General features: G+C 42.7%; 1 protein-coding gene across 4 annotated transcripts in view; it reads left to right on the top strand.

The window, feature by feature from the left end:
* The window catches only part of LOC118402730 (AN1-type zinc finger protein 3-like), a 47889-nt gene that overhangs the window by 7593 nt on the left and 21076 nt on the right, over positions 1 to 19220 (top strand). Inside the window, exons 1-2 of one of the 4 annotated variants that reach the window (XM_052478574.1) lie at positions 944 to 2140; positions 16624 to 18046. The exons of 1 other annotated variant lie outside the window; for it this stretch is intronic. In XM_052478574.1, the coding sequence (XP_052334534.1) occupies positions 17973 to 18046 (74 nt within the window). In that variant the 5' untranslated portion in view covers positions 944 to 2140; positions 16624 to 17972. Of the gene's footprint in view, positions 1 to 943; positions 2141 to 15403; positions 18047 to 19220 lie in introns of those variants that run through there. 2 more of the 4 variants (XM_052478580.1, XM_035800927.2) reach the window with 2 other exon arrangements.

Genomic DNA, 19220 nt, shown 5'->3' with positions numbered 1-19220 from the left:
GCGAAGAAATGTAGCGAGGGCCAGCCGACTAGAGCATATAGGTCGCAGTGGTGGGTGGTATAAGGTGCTTTAGTAACAAAACGGATGGCACTGTGATAAACTGCATCCAGTTTGCTGAGTAGAGTTTTGGAAGCTATTTTGTAGATGACATCACCGAAGTCGAAGATCGGTAGGGTTGTCAGTTTCACTAGGGTAAGTTTGGCGGCATGAGGGGAAGGAGGCTTTGTTGCAGAATAGAAAGCCGACTCTAGGTTTGATTTTTGATTGGAGATATTTGATGTGAGTCTGGAAGGAGAGTTTAGTCTAGCCAGACACCTAGGTACTTATAGATGTCCACATATTCTAGGTCGGAACCATCCAGGGTGGTGATGCTAATCGGGCTTGCGGGTGCAGGCAGCGAACGGTTGAAAAGCATGCATTTGGTTTTACTAGCATTTAAGAGCAGTTGGAGGCCACGGAAGGAGTGTTGTATGGCATTGAAGCTCGTTTGGAGGTCAGATAGCGCAGTGTCCAAGGAAGTGCCAGAAGTATACAGAATGGTGTCGTCTGCGTAGAGGTGGATCAGGGACTCGCCCGCAGCAAGAGCAACATCATTGATATATACAGAGAAAAGAGTGGCACCCCCATAGAGACTGCCAGAGGACCGGACAACATGCCCTCCGATTTGACACACTGAACTCTGTCTGCAAAGTAGTTGGTGAACCAGGCAAGGCAGTCAAAACCAAGGCTATTGAGTCTGCCGAAAAATAATGTGGTGATTGACAGAGTCGAGAAGCCTTGGCCAGGTCGATGAAGACGGCTGCACAGTACTGTCTTTTATCGATCACCTGCAGAACCACTCCTTTTTGGGGGTGTCTTGCTAATTGCCTATTTCCACCTGTTGTCAATTTCATTTGCACAACAGCATGTGAAATTTATTGTCAATCAGTGTTGCTTCCTAAGTGGCCAGTTTGATTTCACAGAAGTGTGATTGGAGATTCATTGTGTTTTTCAACTGTTCCCTTTATTTTTTTGAGCAGTGTGTGTATATGTATATATATATCTCAGGATTTTGCTATGGTGGACCTAATTTTTTGGAGGTTGTGTACATACTGGTTGTCCTGAAAAGAAATACTTTAATGCTAAATTTAAGTTCTGGACATGTAGATCTTTCTGAGATCTCGGTACTGATAGGGTTAAGGCTTTTCTGGGGAATGGTTGGCTACCCTTAAAATATTATAATTACAACCAAATACTTTTGTATATGTTCGGTGCGTCTAGGGCGAAAGATCCAAAATTCATACAACCACTGCATAATTTTCTTTTAAAAAGCTATAAGGCTGATGCAACAGATCAGACCGTTTTAGCTTAAAATGTTGAAGTTTGATATTGTAAGCTCAAACATGTGAAAGTGGCTGTCGGCTATTCGAGAATGTCCCAAAATGCATTTAGCGGGGAAACACCGTTCTCAGAAACTCAGGTTTCATGTGACCGAGATGAATATAATTTTAGAAGTTAGAAAGAGGGGAGATCTAAAGATGCATCAACGAGCATGTGTTACTAATATGACTAGGATTATGCCTTTGGCTGCTGGTCAATAAAGACCGTTGATTTGAATACCAGTAGAACATGAGAAAATGCTGGTTTCAATTGCATATTTAAGTGTTAATAAAATAATTCCCTCAACATTTCTATGGTTGTATTTTTGTCTAGGCTTCTGGGGCGGCAGGGTAGCCTAGTGGTTAGAGCGTTGGACTAGTAACCGGAAGGTTGCAAGTTCAAACCCCTGAGCTGACAAGGTACAAATCTGTCGTTCTGCCCCTGAACAGGGCTCAATGAAGCCCTCGATCACTCGACAATTAGCCATTGAGATTGAGTGGTCAAAGTGTTTGGTTTAAGATTCAGCCCTAGCATGTTTTATTGGGTTTGCTTTCCTTTTATAAACATCTGCACTTTTTTTTTATCTAGCTGGATAGTTGATGGTAGACTAAGGTACAGTATCAGCCTCTAAAGCTAGGATACATCAATTCCATAAAACAAAACACACAGCCGCTGTCACACCCTCTCAACAATCCCTACCTTTCTAGCCTAGCGGTCAATGTTGATTAATTTCCCTCAATGTGGCATGTGGTCCAATGTATAGGCCTGCCAGTCAAGCAAGGTCTTCCTCACCGCAGCAGGCTTTTCATGAGCCAACACAGAGCAACAATGTCTTGGGTACCATGTTCAAGAACCTTAGCCTAGGTAAGGTGCATTTTAGTAAATTGCTCATGGAAGAGAAACATTGCGCTCAATCGCCAACAGGTCAATGGCTAAGGTGAGCAGAGATAATACTTTGCTCTGCATGTAAAAACTATGGTCAATTGGGCTGTTTATCATTTGCGCTGTTGCAGTTGGACAATAAATAAGCTATGGGACCCGATTCAATGTAGGTTAAACCATAGTCCCTCCAGTAATTAAATAAGATCTCTGTGAAACCCTCGTTCCAGAATGGGGTAAAAGTTTCATCAATATTGGTCAGGAAGTAATCCAAACTATTCTACACTGACCAACAATATAAACACAAGATGCAACTACTTTTCAGACAGGCAAAACTAACACACTGCTTACTTAACCCGAAGCCAGCCGCACCAATGTGTCGGAGGAAACACCATTCAGCTGACAACCGAAGTCAATTTTTAGGTGCCCGGCCCATCACAAAGAGTCGCTAGAGCACGATGAGCCAAAGAAAGCGCCCCGATCAAACCCTCCCTTAACCCAGACGGCGCTGGGCCAATTGTGCACCGCCCTATGGGGCACCCGGTCACTGCTGGCAGTGACACATCCCGGGATCGAACCCCAGGCTTTAGTGGCACCTCAGCTGCTCCACTCGGGAGGCCCATGAGTAAGACCTATTAAACAGCTTAACATTCGCAAGACTACAGGGCCAGACCGAATAGCAGGACATATACTCAGAGAATGCACTGACCAGCTGGCAAGTGTCTTCAACCTATCCCTGACCCCATCTGTAATACCAACTTGTTTCAAGCAGACTGCCATAGTCCCTGTGCCCAAGAACGCCAAGGTAACCTGCCTAAGTGATTATTGTCTCACATCATGAAATGCTTTTAATGGCTGGTCATGGCTCACATCAACACCACGGGGCGGCAGGGTAGCCTAGTGGTTAGAGTGTTGGACTAGTAACCTGAAGGTTGCAAGTTCAAATCCCCAAGCTGACAAGGTACAAATCTGTCGCTCTGCCCATGAACAGGCAGTTAACCCACTGTTCCTAGGCCATCATTGAAAATAAGAATCTGTTCTTAACTGACTTGCCTGGTTAAATAAAGGTAAAATAAAAAATGTAAAACCAGATAAGACATGCATCATGAAATGCTTTCAACATTTACTTTTATATTTTCAAAATGCTGACCACCTCCGCTCAGTTTCAAGGTTGATGTGCAGTGCCCAACAGCCACTGACCTTCACTCTATGTATGGTCTTGTTACAATTTGGTCTGAACCAACTGTGCCTCCAGTGTGTAGACAGAATCAAGCCTTTTGAGGTTAATGTTAATTATCTGTCATTGTACTTGTCAAACATGACTGGCGTTTAGCCTATATTTATGTAAATACGTTTTTGGCTACGTTATCAGGTTCTTCCCTCGTGTCATCTTCGGCTTGGGCATAAAGATGTAGCCAATATTCATATCACCTACACTTTAGTCTCTTTAAAAAAAAATGGATGTATATGGAAAAATATTTAAATTATTCCAATGTTGGCCTCTGATTTTGATCGGAGTAATTATTTGATTTTGTGTGTTTTTAGACAATTATAACAAAACAGGGATATTAATCTATTTTCCGACATGTATTTATTTATCCAGGACAAGTGTTAACGTCGAGCCCTGTAAAGGTCATGATGATGTGGTGCTGCTAGCTAACTACAAACCTCGACCGCAACCAGCATAGCTAGCTAGCTAGCGTTGGCTACTGAGCTGATTATTATAGTTCCATAGCTAGGTACTTGTAGCTAGCTAATGTTACTACAAAAGTAACGGCAGAATCATAAAGGGGTAATGCTGGCCTGGGCAGACGTTTCCTCCCACAATGTTCTACGCTTCCCCCTATGTTTACATTACATTACATTTAGCCAGCTCCAGACGACTTACAAATTTCTCCCTATGTAGGACGCAATTGCATCTAAATCCTTTATCCTATAGGTAGGACGCATGTTGCCTGGTGATCTTATCGCTTCCCAATACCTTTTTATGAATCGTTTCACTTCAAAACATACTTCCTTAAGATTGAAATACAAGCTCACCATGACTTGTGAAGCAGGCACGACAGAACCTAATTCCCCCTCAGGAGACTGAAAAGATTTACCATGAGTCCACAGATCCTCAAAAGATTCTACAGCTGCACCATTGAGAGCATCCTGACTGGTTGCATCACTGCCTGGTATGGCAACTGCTCGGCCTCTGACCACAAGGCTCTACAGAGGGTAGCGCGAACGGCCCAGTACGTCACTGGGGCCAAGCTTCCTGTCATCCAGGACCAGGCGGTGTCAGAGGAAGGCCCTAAAAATTGTCAAAGACCCCAGCCACCCTAGTTATAGACTGTTCTCTCTGCTACTGCACGGCAAGTGGTGCCAGAGCGCCAAGTCTAGGACCAAGCGACTTCTAGACAGCTTTTAACCCCAAGCCATAAGACTCCTGAACAGCTAGTCAAATGGCTACCCCCCCCTTCCCTCTCCACCCCACTGCCACTCTCTGTTGTCATCTGTGCACAGTCACTTTAATTAACTCAACCTACATGTACAGACGACCTCAACTAACCGGTGCCCCCACACATTGACTCTGTACTGTCACCCCCCCTGTATATATTGTTATTACTTGTTACTTTTATCACTTATTCTTATCCGTATTTTTGGGAACTGTACTGTTAGGGGGTCGTAAGTAAGCATTTCACTGTTGTATTCGGCGCCTGTGACTAATAAAATGTTATTTGACTGATATGTAATGATAGTAAGTCATAGCCCGACTAAAGTATACTTTGGCTGTTGATTGTGTTAAATCAATAGTTATTGCTAAGTGTTATGTGGTGACATAAAAAAAAGGTAAGGTGTGAGTAAAGTATGGCTATGAAAGTGTTTGAGATGTATTACAGCTCATGGTTTGTTTCTGTCCATTTCTTTCTGCAGACAAGCTCCCAAAGCCATCCAGCATGGTTCTCTTGGCATCCTGGAACTCCCGGTGGATGTAAAGGACTACGCAGGCTGCAGCACTACTCTGTTCCTATGGCACAGCTGGACCTAGCACCAACTTACACAGCTCCTATAGGCCAGATAACTGTAATTAATACCATGTCTTCTATTGGTCATACAGCCAATCACAAATAGACCCTGTCCATTGACAATTCCCACTAAGTGTCAAACGCATTGTTTAGCCATTACATGTACTGAAAAATAGTCATTTTTTTTATACACCCTAGATATTTCTGCTATGGGGACAAAAAGTGATATTACTTTTTTCAGTGTAGTGGATGAACCAAGAACATTTACCGGAGAATATATCTCCAGGAAGGTTGGTGACGACTCCCCCTACACAAAGTCATACATTCGATCACAGATGTCAATGGGTTGGTGCTATCTGTGATCGAATGTATGACTTTTTGTAGAGGGAGTTGTCACCAACCTTCCTGGAGATATATTCTCCGGTAAAGTTTCTTCCCAGCCATCACAACAGATTCTGTCAAGCAAGTTCTTGTTGAGAAGCTATGTGCAATACTAACTCTTCCACCTTTCCTGTCATGGGATGAGATTATAGTTGTGTTTAGTGATGTTGGTGTTTGAGAAAGCGGGCGATGACAATGTAAATAAAAACACAACTTTTTGTACTTTAACCAACCAATGACTATTCTGTTGCTGCTCGACTCCTGCTAATTGATTTGTTGAGCCACAACCTCTTTACTTTCACCATGATTTGTTTTCCTCACACTTGATCCACTTCCAGAGCTTGAGCACATGTGAACTATTAACTTGAAAAGACACTATATATTATTTTTTACACACACAAAAGTGTATGTGGACACCCCTTCAAATGAGTGTATTTTGGCTATTTCAGCCATACCTGTTGCTGACAGGGTTATCAAATCGAGGTCACAGCCATGCAATCGCCATAGAGAAATATTTGCAGTAGAATGGCCTTTACTGAAGAACTCAGTGACTTTCAACTTGGCAGCCCTGCTAGAGCTGCCCAAGTCAATTGTAAGTGCTGTTATTGTGAAGTGGAACCGTCTAGGAGCAACAACGGCGCGGCAGTGAAGTAGTAGGCTACAGAAGGGGACCGCCGAGTGCTGTAGCGTGTAAAAATAGTCTCCTCTGTTGCAACACCCACGACTGAGTTCCAAACTGCCCCTGGAGCCAACGTCAGCACAATAACTGTTTGTTCAGAGCTTCATGAAATGGGTTTCCGTGGCCGAGCAGCTGCACGCAGATCACCATGAGCAATGCCGAGCGTCGGCTGGAGTGGTGTAAAGCTAGCTGCCATTAAACTCTGCGGCAGTGGAAACTCATTCTCTGGATTGATGAATTGCACTTCACCATCTGGCAGTCCGATGGACGACCAGGCGAACACTACCTGCCCGAAGAACTTGACTGGCCTTTTCAGAGCCCTGACCTCAACTCCATCGAACACATTTTGGTTGCCCGACGTCACTAATACTTTTGTGGCTGAATGGAAGAAAGTCCCCGCAGCAATGTTCCTACATCTAGTGGAAAGCCTTCCCTGGATAGTGTAGGCTGTTTATAGCAGCAAAAGGGAACCAAGTCTGTATTAATGCCCATGATTTTGGAAGGAGATGTTCAACAAGCAGGTGTCCATGTACTTTTGGTCATGTAGTTAACTTGCATGCCATGATTTACACTTTCATTATAACCTATTTTTTTGTTACCAAAAATATATGAAGAATGACAACCTTTCATTGCAGTCTGTCTTCTTTTTAAAACTTTCTACAACAAAACATTTCAAAATGTGTCATTTAAATAAGTTCTCCATTATCACTGCCAATTTTGTAATTTAAATTTTTTTTTCTGATATTGAAGATTATACCATATAGTCTGCCCTATAGATAATCATGGCATTCTGCAATGAATAGAGGGGTACAGGCCAGGATGGTCCACTGTGGAAAAAGGCTGTTGTACCTGCGTCTTCTGGTGATCTGCATCTACTGCTGACCTTTTGAAAGCGCTACACCAATGATATTGCAAATAAGGATGAATTATGTATGACTTTTTGTTTTGTTGACAAAACAAACTAGCCTACACACCTGTAGAAGTTTGCTCACTTCAGTGTCCAGCTCAAACTGACCGGTTGAGTACCATGTGCCTTTGTTTGTTTTTTATGTTAAGGGAGTGGGCTCCAGACGATTCTGTAAATGTATTCAAATTGTATTTCAGCGGCCCAAGGAAGCACAGGAAATAAATTGTAAAAAATATATTTGGGTTTTATTTTATATATGAAAGCGATTTATTAGACCGCATGGGTCTTTAAATATATCTACGGTTCAAACGAGAGTAAAACGGTCACCCCACAAACAGCCGAGGGATGGGGTGGAGCAATGGAACCACTATCACATTCATAGACCAAGTTTAACTTAGTTTTGAGGTCACTTAATATATTGTTTTTATACAAGTACATCGTTTTAAAAACAATGGGGTCAGGACAGGCATACTGTAAACTTAAACTCAGTGTCTCATAGCCTGTCCCTTTTTTTAATAGCCAGGCAATGGCACACATTTCAGTAAACGCCTTTTTCCAAATAAATGCCGGGTCTAAAGGAATTGTTTACGAGTTTTAATGTTTGATTTGTTACATTAAATAATTCACTAATGACTTGAAAAAATGCCAATTGTCTGTTTTTATCTCCAGTAAGAAACTGCTAACCATTGGCTGCTAACAGCTGTGAGCTGCTAGCTAACTGGCAACCACATTAAGATCAGGTAACTTTATTGGTCAATTGCACACAAGGTCCAACTGAAATTTGACTTCTGCTTTTAGCCCAACCCCTCCAAAAGATAAGACACACACACAGGTTTTGAGAGGTGCCATCCTGGGTGCCAGAGGAGCTGTCAACAACTTTGAGTACAGACCCTTAGAAATAGGCCGATCGCTCTCTAGTGAGGAAATTCTGGAATTAAACAATTAACTTATATTAGATGTGAGATGTGGTGTTCTCTGAAATTAGAAAAAAAATGTATTCAGTACACGTGGGAACTCTAAAGTGTTTTGAGACTTGGGCTGCATACCGGTCTTACTTTTAACAGTCCACACGCAGATAGCATTCTTATTTCAAAAATAAAATCTGTATTTTGTGGCTGACTTTGAACTTGGTGATGTGCCATTGATTCTGGGAGAGTGTGGCTTGTGGTTATCTTATGGGCTTGTTTCAACTGGCTTGCCCCTGCGGTGCCCAAGATCTACCGTAAAAATGCAATTAATAGCCCCGACATTTATTTGCTTAAATCACTCTACACAACGGGCGCTAAGAGACAAGACAGGCTTCTATTTGAGCCATTTCCTTAATGATTTTGCTCATTTGCATAGATGGGGAAACCACCATTTTCCAGATCTGGAGTATTAGCCGTCTAGCTGAATTCGTGGCATAGGCAACAGTGTCCAACCTGAATTATTGACTATATATACAGTATCAGTCAAAAGTTTGACACCTACTCATTCATGGATTTCTTCTTTATTTGGACCATTTTCTACATTGTCGAATAACATATCAAAACTATGAAAAAACACATGGATTCATGTAGTAACCAAAAAAGTACTAAACAAATATATTTTTAGATTCTTCAAAGTAGCCACCCATTGCCTTGATGACTGCTTTGCACACTCTTGGTATTCTTTCAACTTGCTTAACCTGGAATGTTTTTCCAAAAGACTTGGAGTTCTCACAAATGCTGAGCACTTGTTGGCTGCTTTTCTTTCACTCTGCAGTCCAACTCATCCCAAGCCATCTCAAATGGGTTGAGGTTGGATGATTGTGGAGGCCAGGTCATCTGATGCAGCTCTCCTTCTTGGTCAAATAGCCCTTACACAGCCAGGAGGTGTGTTGGGTCATTGTCCTGTTGAAAAACAAATGATAATCACACTAAGCCCAAACCAGATGGATGGCGTATCACTGCAGAATGCTGTGATATCCCTACTGGTTAAGTGTGCCTTGAATTCTAAATAAATCACTGAGTGTCACCAGCAAAGCACCATCACACCACCTTCAAGCTTCACGGTGGGGACCACACCTGCGGAGCTCACCCGTTCACCTACTCGTCAGTTGGAACCAAAAATCTCAAATTTGGATTCATCAGACCAAAGGACAGATTTACGCCGGTGTAATGTGCATTTTTGTGTTTCTTGGCCCAAGCAAGTTTCTTCTTATTATTGGTGTCCTTTAGTAGTGGTTTCTTTGCAGCAACAGTTGATGTTAATATGTCTGTTACTTGAACTCTGAAGCATTTATTTGGGCTGCAATTTCTGAGGCTGGTAACTCTAATGAACGTATCCTCTGCAGCAGAGGTAACTCTGGGCTTCCTTTCCTTTGGCAGTCCTCATGAGAACCAGTTTCATCATAGCGCTTGATTGTTTTTGCAGTGGCACTTGAAGAAACTTTAAAAGTTCTTGAAATGTTCCGGATTGACTGACCTTCATGTCTTAAAGTAATGGACTGTCGTTTCTCTTCGCTTATTTGATATGTTCTTGCCATAATATGGACTTGATATTTTACCAAATAGGGCTATCTTCTGTATACCACCCCTACCTTGTCACAACACAACTGATTGGCTCAAATGCATTAAGAAATTCCACAAATTAACTTTTAGCAAGGCACACCTGTTAATTGAAATGCATTCCAGGTGACTACCTCATGAAGCATATTCTATTCCTATACTATGGACAGTATAGGAATAGAATATGGCTTTGTACATAGGGCAGTCGAAGGTACACGGTAGAGTACCGGGTGGTAGCCAGCTAGTTAGTAACAGTGACTAAGTTCAGGACAGGGTACTGGGCGGAGGCCTGGAGATGGAAGATGTTTTCCATTCTCTCGGTCGCAGCTTTGACACGTGTACTGTCTCAGCCTTCTAGATGGTAGTGGGGTGAACAGGCCGTGGCTTGGGTGGCAGAGGTCCTTGATGATCTTTTTGGCCTTCCTGTGACAATGGGTGCTGTAGATGTCCTGGAGGGCAGGCACTGTGCCCCTGGTGATGTGTTGGGCTGACTGCACCACCCTCTAGAGAGCCCTGCGGTTGTGGATGGTGAAATTGCCATACCAGGTGGTGATATAGACGACAGGATGCGCTCAAAACAAATTTTATTGGTCACATAGACATGGTTAGCAGATGTTAATGCGAGTGTAGCGAAGTGCTTGTGCTTCTAGTTCCGACCGTGCACTATATCTAACAAATTCACAACTACCTTATATTCAAAAGTGTAAAGGAATGATTAAGAATATGTACATATAAATATATGGATAAGCGATGGCCGAACAGCAGAGGCAAGATGCAGTAGATGGTATAGAGTACAGTATATACATATGAGTAATGTAGGGTATGTAAACATATAAAGTGGCATTGTTTAAAGTGACTAGTGACACATGTTTTTCAGTTTCTCGGTCCCAGCTTTGATGCACCTGTACTGACCTTGCCTTCTGGATGATAGCGGGGTGAACAGGCAGTGGCTCAGGTGGTTGTTGTCCTTGATGATCTTTTTGGCCTTCCTGTGAAATCGGGTGGTGTGTAGGTGTCCTGGAGAGCCTTGCGGGTATGGGCGGAGCAGTTGCCGTACCAGGCGGTGATAGGATTCTGAAAGGATGCTTTTGATTGTGCATCTGTAAAAGTTTGAGTGTTTTTGGTGACAAGCCAAATTTCTTCAGCCTCCTGATGTTGAAGAGGCGCTGTTGTGTTCTTCACCCCGATGTCTGTGTGGATGGACCATTTCAAGTTGTCATTGATGTGCACACAGATTGTCCTTGAAGCTTTTCACCCACTCCATTTAGCTTGTCTGGTAGGCTCGCGTTGCTTGGCAGCTTGCGGCTGGGTTTCCCTTTAAGCCTTTGAGTGTGCTGAACCACACAGCCCACCTACTTTTCATCATTGAGTTTTTTGCTCTCATGCTTTGCTTTTGGATTGTGTAGCCTACCCGACACTACCTAAATCTAAGATACTCCTTTTTGTTTGTTCTACTAGACCTCACCTGGTAGAGTTGACCTTGTGTCATACTTTAGAATTGGGAGGGGGGGAGAAACAAATAGGCTACGTCACTGGGTTGGGTGACAATTTGCTGGGATAACCGTTCTCCGCTCGTCACCGTCAAGCGCTCTCCACTCCAGGCATACTAGCTAGGTGTGATGATCGACAGACTCATATCAGACTCTCACCCTAATTATTTTGGGTGCCTCCGCGACCTTGTCCCCATTTTATAAATGAGGGGGTCCATAACCAACTGAGTGAACCGATATAGGTGCTGTTTTGGAAGGGGCGCACAGGTAACAACAATCACTGAGTTGACGGCAACCCGTGATTTGGCAATCACGGGTAATCGTCATAATCATAGGCCAATCAGGAAGGACGGATGGTGTGTGTCCGTGCATGCGTGTGTAGAAGGGGGTTAAGGAATAATGCTTATTAAGACATTAGGGAAACAGGAAGAGAGGACACCCTGAGGGTTTTAAGTAGGCAGCGAGGGCTAATGGCAAGCCTGGTGAACGAGAGACAGAGCTCTCTGATTGGGGTAGACTGGCAGGCCGGGCTCTGTCGCTATGGGGGTGAGACTTGAGTGACATGGGAGAGAGCAAAGGGTGGTGGTGAAGGAGGGATGCAAAACGGAGGAGGATGAGAGGTGGAGATGTATAAAGAGGACAAAGTGGTGAGTAAAGAGGAAGCTTTATTGAGAGATTGTGACAGACTAGGCATTGTTCGCAGTAGGGCTGACCCCATGTAGTTGACTGCTTGTTTGGTCATTAGGCTGTTGGTCCAGCAGTGGCAAAGGTATAAAGAAAATGTTTTGGCACACGAGACACCTGTCTGATTCACACCTGTCTTGAGTGGCCTAATCCATTGCAGAGGCCGCAGGGATGGCACATCAGTATTACATTTACTGTTAAATACCATCATTTCTAATCTGTAATGTTTGTTTGGTTACAGTAATATCTGTATATCTGCATTCAATTTATTATTGTTATTATTACAGAGCGCATAACCAAGACTACACTTGTGAGAAAGTTTGGGTAAATTTAATTATATTTATTATTTGTCTTTTGTGATACCTGGCCTGCATGGAAATACAGGCTTATAAATGTGCCCATTTGGGGATCTGATTCTATTTCTGATTGTCTTAACTCACGAGCACTGTGGAGCTTCTGTGATTTTTTTTTCTTTGCGTCAAAGAGCAAATAAACTGTCTGTTTTTGCATCCATTGAAAATGACAGTAGTTCCTCAATGTAGCCTATTTGAAAAATATTTCTAGCTCTCTCCCTTTTAATAACCACTCAGCATGAAAGGTGGAAAAAAATGCTCTAATCAGGTGGAAGCGTCATAAAAAAGGCTTACCTGATTATCCTTTGCGCAAATAGACTACAGCTGTGTCTGTCTGTCTGGAACTCACTGGCATGGGAAACTGAGGGCCCAGAACATTTTATTCAATGTTTCAAGTTTGTTAGCACCGCTTCAGGCAGGACCAAGTTAAATAGTTGATACACAGTTTCAAGTTTCTTGCAGACAGGCCATGCGATTTCTAGCATATTTATTTTTATCTGAGTATTTTCTTCCTGTGGGCTGCAATTTTTTAATTTGTTGGCATTATGTTTGCTATTTTTACATATTGGCAATGGCAATAGAAATTACTTTTAGATTTGTATAATTTTTATTAATCATGTGAAATTGATTTTGAGATATGCATTCTTTATTATAAATGAAACTTCCAAAAAAATGTGCATATGAAAATCATACTGTCATGTGGAGCAGTAGAAATGGTAGGATAACTTGGCATTCCAAATGGAAAAGGTTGTCGATCGGGAACTTCAGGAGCTAAGGCCAGCAGCAGCGGGAAGAGGGTTGGCTACAGTTTTTTTTCTTCTGGTTAGGCTATATTGATCTCTGGCTTTCTCGTTATTATTTTGTGTGTCCATTTTTAATCACAGTGCTTAAAGCATTAGACAAGCTCAGTAACCTACGTGTAGTTGATTTGATTCATATCTATATAATATGGAAAACACACAACTTAATTATTTTTTTTGTCAGGGACAGCCCTAGTTCTTAGAGATATTGACCGTGTTCAAGAGAATCAAATCTGTGATTCAATGTGGGTAAATTGTGACTGACTGATCTACAAATAATATTGTAGTTATTTACGATGCAAGGTGATTCTTAGATATGTCAGTTGCTACAATGTCAAACAAGCTCATTGTTGATAGTGGGGTATTGCTGACCAGGAACTGCTGACACCATTTTGATGTAGTTGGTTCTAGGAAAATAGTAAGGAAATGGCTGTTACAATGTTTTTTTTTTTTCATTTATCATTTGCAGAGCCTTAAAAGACATGAGTAGGAGCTATAGGCATTTGCCAGATAGCACCAGCTACACTGGCTCGGTTTCCATCCAGTTTGTAACAGATTTCCATGCCAATATTCAACAATCTGTATATTTTCACACCAGATATGTTTCTATCTGACTTTTTGTGGATAAACGGCTGTGCGGGTTGACGTAATGCACATAACTTTTTACCGTTAAATTCCCATGTACTGAATGAAAATTATAAGTTAAATGGGTTTCCATCGCATTTTCAACTATACATATGGTTTTGTCACAAAAACTGTTATACAGCAATTGGTCTTGGCGCATGTGCTCTAGCCAACGGCTCGTAGATACAGTGTAGGTAGGCTACCTACATGAGATTATTCTGAATTAAAGTGATATTATTTGTTTTTGTCACTGCAGCCAAGCATCGATCATCATGTCACCAGAATAAGACCCTCTGTTTATTGAAAAGGAGCATCAAGCTCATCACCTTACAAATTCACCACCCTGTGAAGTTCATCGTAACTTATTTCATCTGTCACCTAATAAACTGCATGCTTTCCCAAGTCGTAGTGTGTGGACCAAACAACATATCATCGCGTGACTCCAAGTTTACTTCGATGTGATGGTTATTATATCAATATTTGTGGCTTTTCCACCGCATAATCAATTTTACAGACTCAAAAAGATACATCCATGTCGAACAAACAAATTGTCTGTCAGCTTTTTATAACCTGGTCCGACATTTCATGTTTCCATCATCCCGGTCATGTCTTTTTTCCTGCATCAGGTAATTAATCTTCATGAAATGGTTGGATGGAAACGTGGTTACTGAGGAAGCTTAATGACCCACACATATATCAAACATACACATTCTCTCTCACTAATCTAACACACACAAACACATGCACTAATCTAACACAGATAACCACCTGTACACACTCTCATTAATCTAACACACACACACACACTAATTTACTAACCTAACACAAACAAGCATGGGATGCCAGTGATGCATTCAACCCACACCTGTAGGTGTATGAAAATATTATTTGATGAGAACATCATTAGCAAGCCTCTCAAAGGGCTATCGAGTGCACAGACTGAACTCATGTTTTCAATGCCACAACATCAGGTTGAATGTGTGTGATGCCTTTTACAGCCATTGACAGTTTCTTAGTTAAAGAGACACTCGTGTACTTTTTAGTCAGTAGTTCTGAAAGTAACTCTCACAAGCCAAAAGTGGTCCCCTTTTTTTATGTAAGAAGTCAGCCAATGTGTAGGCCTACTACGTAATCCATTTTGTGTGACACATTACACATTTTGCAGTGTATGATATCATACACATTTTTCATTGTGTGATATATTTTGAAATTGGTATGATATTCGATTTTTGAAATGTGTGTAATATGTTACCAATCCATTTTGTGCAATATGTTGTGCTTAAGATCCCGGAGTGCATATTTAACTAAGCATAAAGGCCCATGCATGGATTCCCTGAAAAGAGTGTTAGGCTCACCCATGGCAAAGGAAGATCCTTAAGCTAGGGTTGAATGGATTTTCAGGGGTCAAATAGCCTTAGCCTAGGCTAGTCAACAAATGCTTTGGACCAGACCAGAGTTTGGGCATTTGATTGAGCCTGCCTGGAGTGCAGGTTTAGCTTTTTTTTAGGACTGAGCTATTGCCTTGACTCTATTGCTAGCCCAATCAAGCACAGCTTAAGTATTTGAACGTATTTGATAGATCGTGCCTATTTTAATCCAGGAATGGTTTGTGGTTAAAAACATTTCCTGACCACAGCAACACCTCTGAGCCGGACTTTGAATTTGAGAGAAAAAAGAGAGAAGGAAGAAAAGAAGGCTCTTGCTCCCTTCCCCCTGTCTTTCTTACTTCCACCCTCATTTTAACCCATCACTCAATGCCAATCAAGCCGGCAGCACTCCGGGGGTATAACAAGGCAGGAGACTGGGATTCATTTGACATCTCCTGTTAAATGTCATCCGCAATTAAGGCTTATGAGGGCTGGCGTCAGCAAAGAGCGCCAATCAAGATTCCACCAGCCGGGCGGCCCACGTTAGTTAACCTTCTTCAGGCAAATCAAAGATGGGCGGTGGAAGAATAAAGTGTGTGTGTGTGCATGCCAAAGTAGCCTATTGGTGCAGAGTATAGTCTCCAATGGCAACTCCAACAGGTAGTTTTTCCACTACCGTTACTCAGGCTGGTCACCCCACTCTGTTTCCCCCAGGTGTAAAAACATTTGACCTCTTGGTTTCAATTCAATTTCATTCTTTGGTGGTTTTTGTTTTGCAGCCCTGAATGGTGCTTTGGTGGCCTGTGTATGCCCCACTAAGGGGTGAAATGTACTGTAGGGAAAACACACTAAATAAGTGTTAAATGAGGTGCTTAAATTGATTTGAGTTGTTTTGGAGCCTGGAGTTGCTGAATCTCAAACTGAACACTTGGCCGATGAGCCCTTTATTGAGTGGCCACTTTCTGATCTGTATTTATAGTGATCACTCGAGTCTGCTACCATTTCAGGCCAAAAGAGAATTGAGACGATGCGCACTTCCATCCTAACTGCCACTTTGTCAATATTCCAATATTCTAAACCCATTCTCAAGCATAGTCTACCACAACCTATTTTGTAGCATAATTCACTATGAAGATTCATGGGGAGCACTTGCTGCTAAGGGCTGCGAGTTGACACAGGATGCCCACTCGGTAGAGAGGCTGCCTGAAGGGCTCAATGAAGCCCTCGACAATTAGCCATTGAGATTGACTCGTGAACACGCATATCGCATGATCGAGTGGTCAAAGTGTTCGGTTTAAGATTCAGCCCTAGCATGTTTTATTGGGTTTGCTTTCCTTTTATAAACGTCTGCACTTTTTTTTATCTAGCTGGATAGGTTGATGGTAGACTAAGGTACAGTATCAGCCTCTAAAGCTAGGATACATCAATTCCATAAAACAAAACACACAGCCGCTGTCACACCCTCTCAACAATCCCTACCTTTCTAGCCTAGCGGTCAATGTTGATTAATTTCCCTCAATGTGGCATCTGGTCCAATGTATAGGCCTGCCAGTCAAGCAAGGTCTTCCTCACCGCAGCAGGCTTTTCATGAGCCAACACAGAGCAACAATGCCTTGGGTACCATGTTCAAGAACCTTAGCCTAGGTAAGGTGCATTTTAGTAAATTGCTCATGGAAGAGAAACATTGCGCTCAATCGTCAACAGGTCAATGGCTAAGGTGAGCAGAGAGAATACTTTGCTCTGCATGTAAAAACTATGGTCAATTGGGCTGTTTATCATTTGCGCTGTTGCAGTTGGACAATAAATAAGCTATGGGACCCGATTCAATGTAGGTTAAACCATAGTCCCTCTAGTAATTAAATAAGATCTCTGTGATAAACCCTCGTTCCAGAATGGGGTAAAAGTTTCATCAATATTGGTCAGGAAGTAATCCAAACTATTCTACACTGACCAACAATATAAACACAAGATGCAACTACTTTTCAGACAGGCAAACTACTGCTTCTTAACACACTGCTTACTTAACCCGGAAGCCAGCCGCACCAATGTGTCGGTGGAAACACCATTCAGCTGACAACCGAAGTCAATTTTTAGGTGCCCGGCCCATCACAAAGAGTCGCTAGAGCACGATGAGCCAAAGAAAGCGCCCCGATCAAACCCTCCCTTAACCCAGACGGCGCTGGGCCAATTGTGCACCGCCCTATGGGGCACCCGGTCACTGCTGGCAGTGACACATCCCGGGATCGAACCCCAGGCTTTAGTGGCACCTCAGCTGCTCCACTCGGGAGGCCCATGAGTAAGACCTATTAAACAGCTTAACATTCGCAAGACTACAGGGCCAGACCGAATAGCAGGACATATACTCAGAGAATGCACTGACCAGCTGGCAAGTGTCTTCAACCTATCCCTGACCCCATCTGTAATACCAACTTGTTTCAAGCAGACTGCCATAGTCCCTGTGCCCAAGAACGCCAAGGTAACCTGCCTAAGTGATTATTGTCTCACATCATGAAATGCTTTTAATGGCTGGTCATGGCTCACATCAACACCACGGGACGGCAGGGTAGCCTAGTGGTTAGAGTGTTGGACTAGTAACCGGAAGGTTGCAAGTTCAAATCCCCAAGCTGACAAGGTACAAATCTGTCGTTCTGCCCCTGAACAGGCAGTTAACCCACTGTTCCTAGGCCGTCATTGAAAATAAGAATTTGTTCTTAACTGACTTGCCTAGTTAAATATATATATATTTTTTTATCCTAGACCCACTCCAATTCACATACCGCCCCACAGGTGACGCAATCTCTATTGCAATCCACACAGCCGTCACCCACCTGGATGAAAGGAATACCTATGTAAGAATTCTGTTCATTGACGACAGCTCAGCACTCAACACCCATTGTCCCTTCCAAGCTCATGACTCTGGGACGGAAGCCATTCCTTTGCAACCGGATTCTGGAATTCCGACGGGCCACCCCCAGGTGGAGAAGGTAGGCGGCAAAACATCTGCCATGCTGACCATCAACATGCGGGCCCCTCAGAAGTGTGTGCTTAGTCCCCTCCTGTACTCCCTGTTTGCCCACAACTGTGTGGCATGACTGCATGGCTGACGCCACGACAATGATAAGACTGATCACCAAAGACGATGAGGTAGCTTATAGGGAGGTGGTCAGAGAGCTGGCAGTGTGGTGCCAAGATAACAACCTCTCCCACAATGCCAGCAAGATAAAGGAGCTGATCATGGACTACAGGACACCACATCGATAGGGATGTAATGGAGCAGATCAAGACCAAGTGTCCACATCACTAAGAATTTAACATGGTCCACACAAACCCAAACAATTGTGAAAAGGGTACGACAGCACGTCTGAGGAGAAAGAAGGCTGAAAATATGTGGCATGGGCCCTCAGATCTTCAAAGTTCTACAGCTGCACCATTGAGTACGTTTACATCCACAGTAATAATTTGATTTTAAATTCATTATGGCAGTAGGCAGATTATGCAATAGTGATGTAAACTCCTTACTCTGCTTATCTTAATCGGCGTGAGGTCAAATTTGAAGTAAGCAAATGCTGATTAAAACACCTGGTTTTCTGAGCAATCATTCAAGTTCAGGATATATAAATGCTTTAATCTGCATTCCAGCGGTGTATTTGATCTATACATGTGCTAGCACCAGCCGAGCTAGCCTCCCTCTTTAGCTGGCGAAGTGTCGTAGATTAAAGTTAGGAAGTTGGCAGAGGTAAGGGACAAACAGGTCCACTGTGAAGGATGATGGATTGGATACAATGAAGGAATTTACTTATATTATTTAGGCTATTTGTCACATGTTGTTTTAGGGTGTCCATTTTTATATACCAAATGTGGCACGATTTATTTGGTCTCATCTAGCCAATTGTTTTGGCATTGGTTAGGTGGTCGTGTTACATGTGGACAAATAAATTGATTAGAACTGAAGACATTTACATTTTTAAACTGCAGATAAAGGAAACCGCACTGCCCAATGTTAAAACTGGCCCACAAGCTGTCGCTCTTGTGGATATTTTCATTGTAGGCAATATTGATGCAAAATTACAGCCTGGTTAACCAGCCTGATTGCTGCGTTCACCATTCTGTTTCACTTCACGTATAAGTCCAATACCGGTCCAATCAGCATCCTCTCAG

Source organism: Oncorhynchus keta, chromosome 2 (assembly GCF_023373465.1).
Source record: "Oncorhynchus keta strain PuntledgeMale-10-30-2019 chromosome 2, Oket_V2, whole genome shotgun sequence".
NCBI lineage: Eukaryota > Metazoa > Chordata > Actinopteri > Salmoniformes > Salmonidae > Oncorhynchus > Oncorhynchus keta.
Note: the sequence above shows the minus strand (reverse complement) of the source record. Positions and strands in the feature narration are given on the sequence as shown.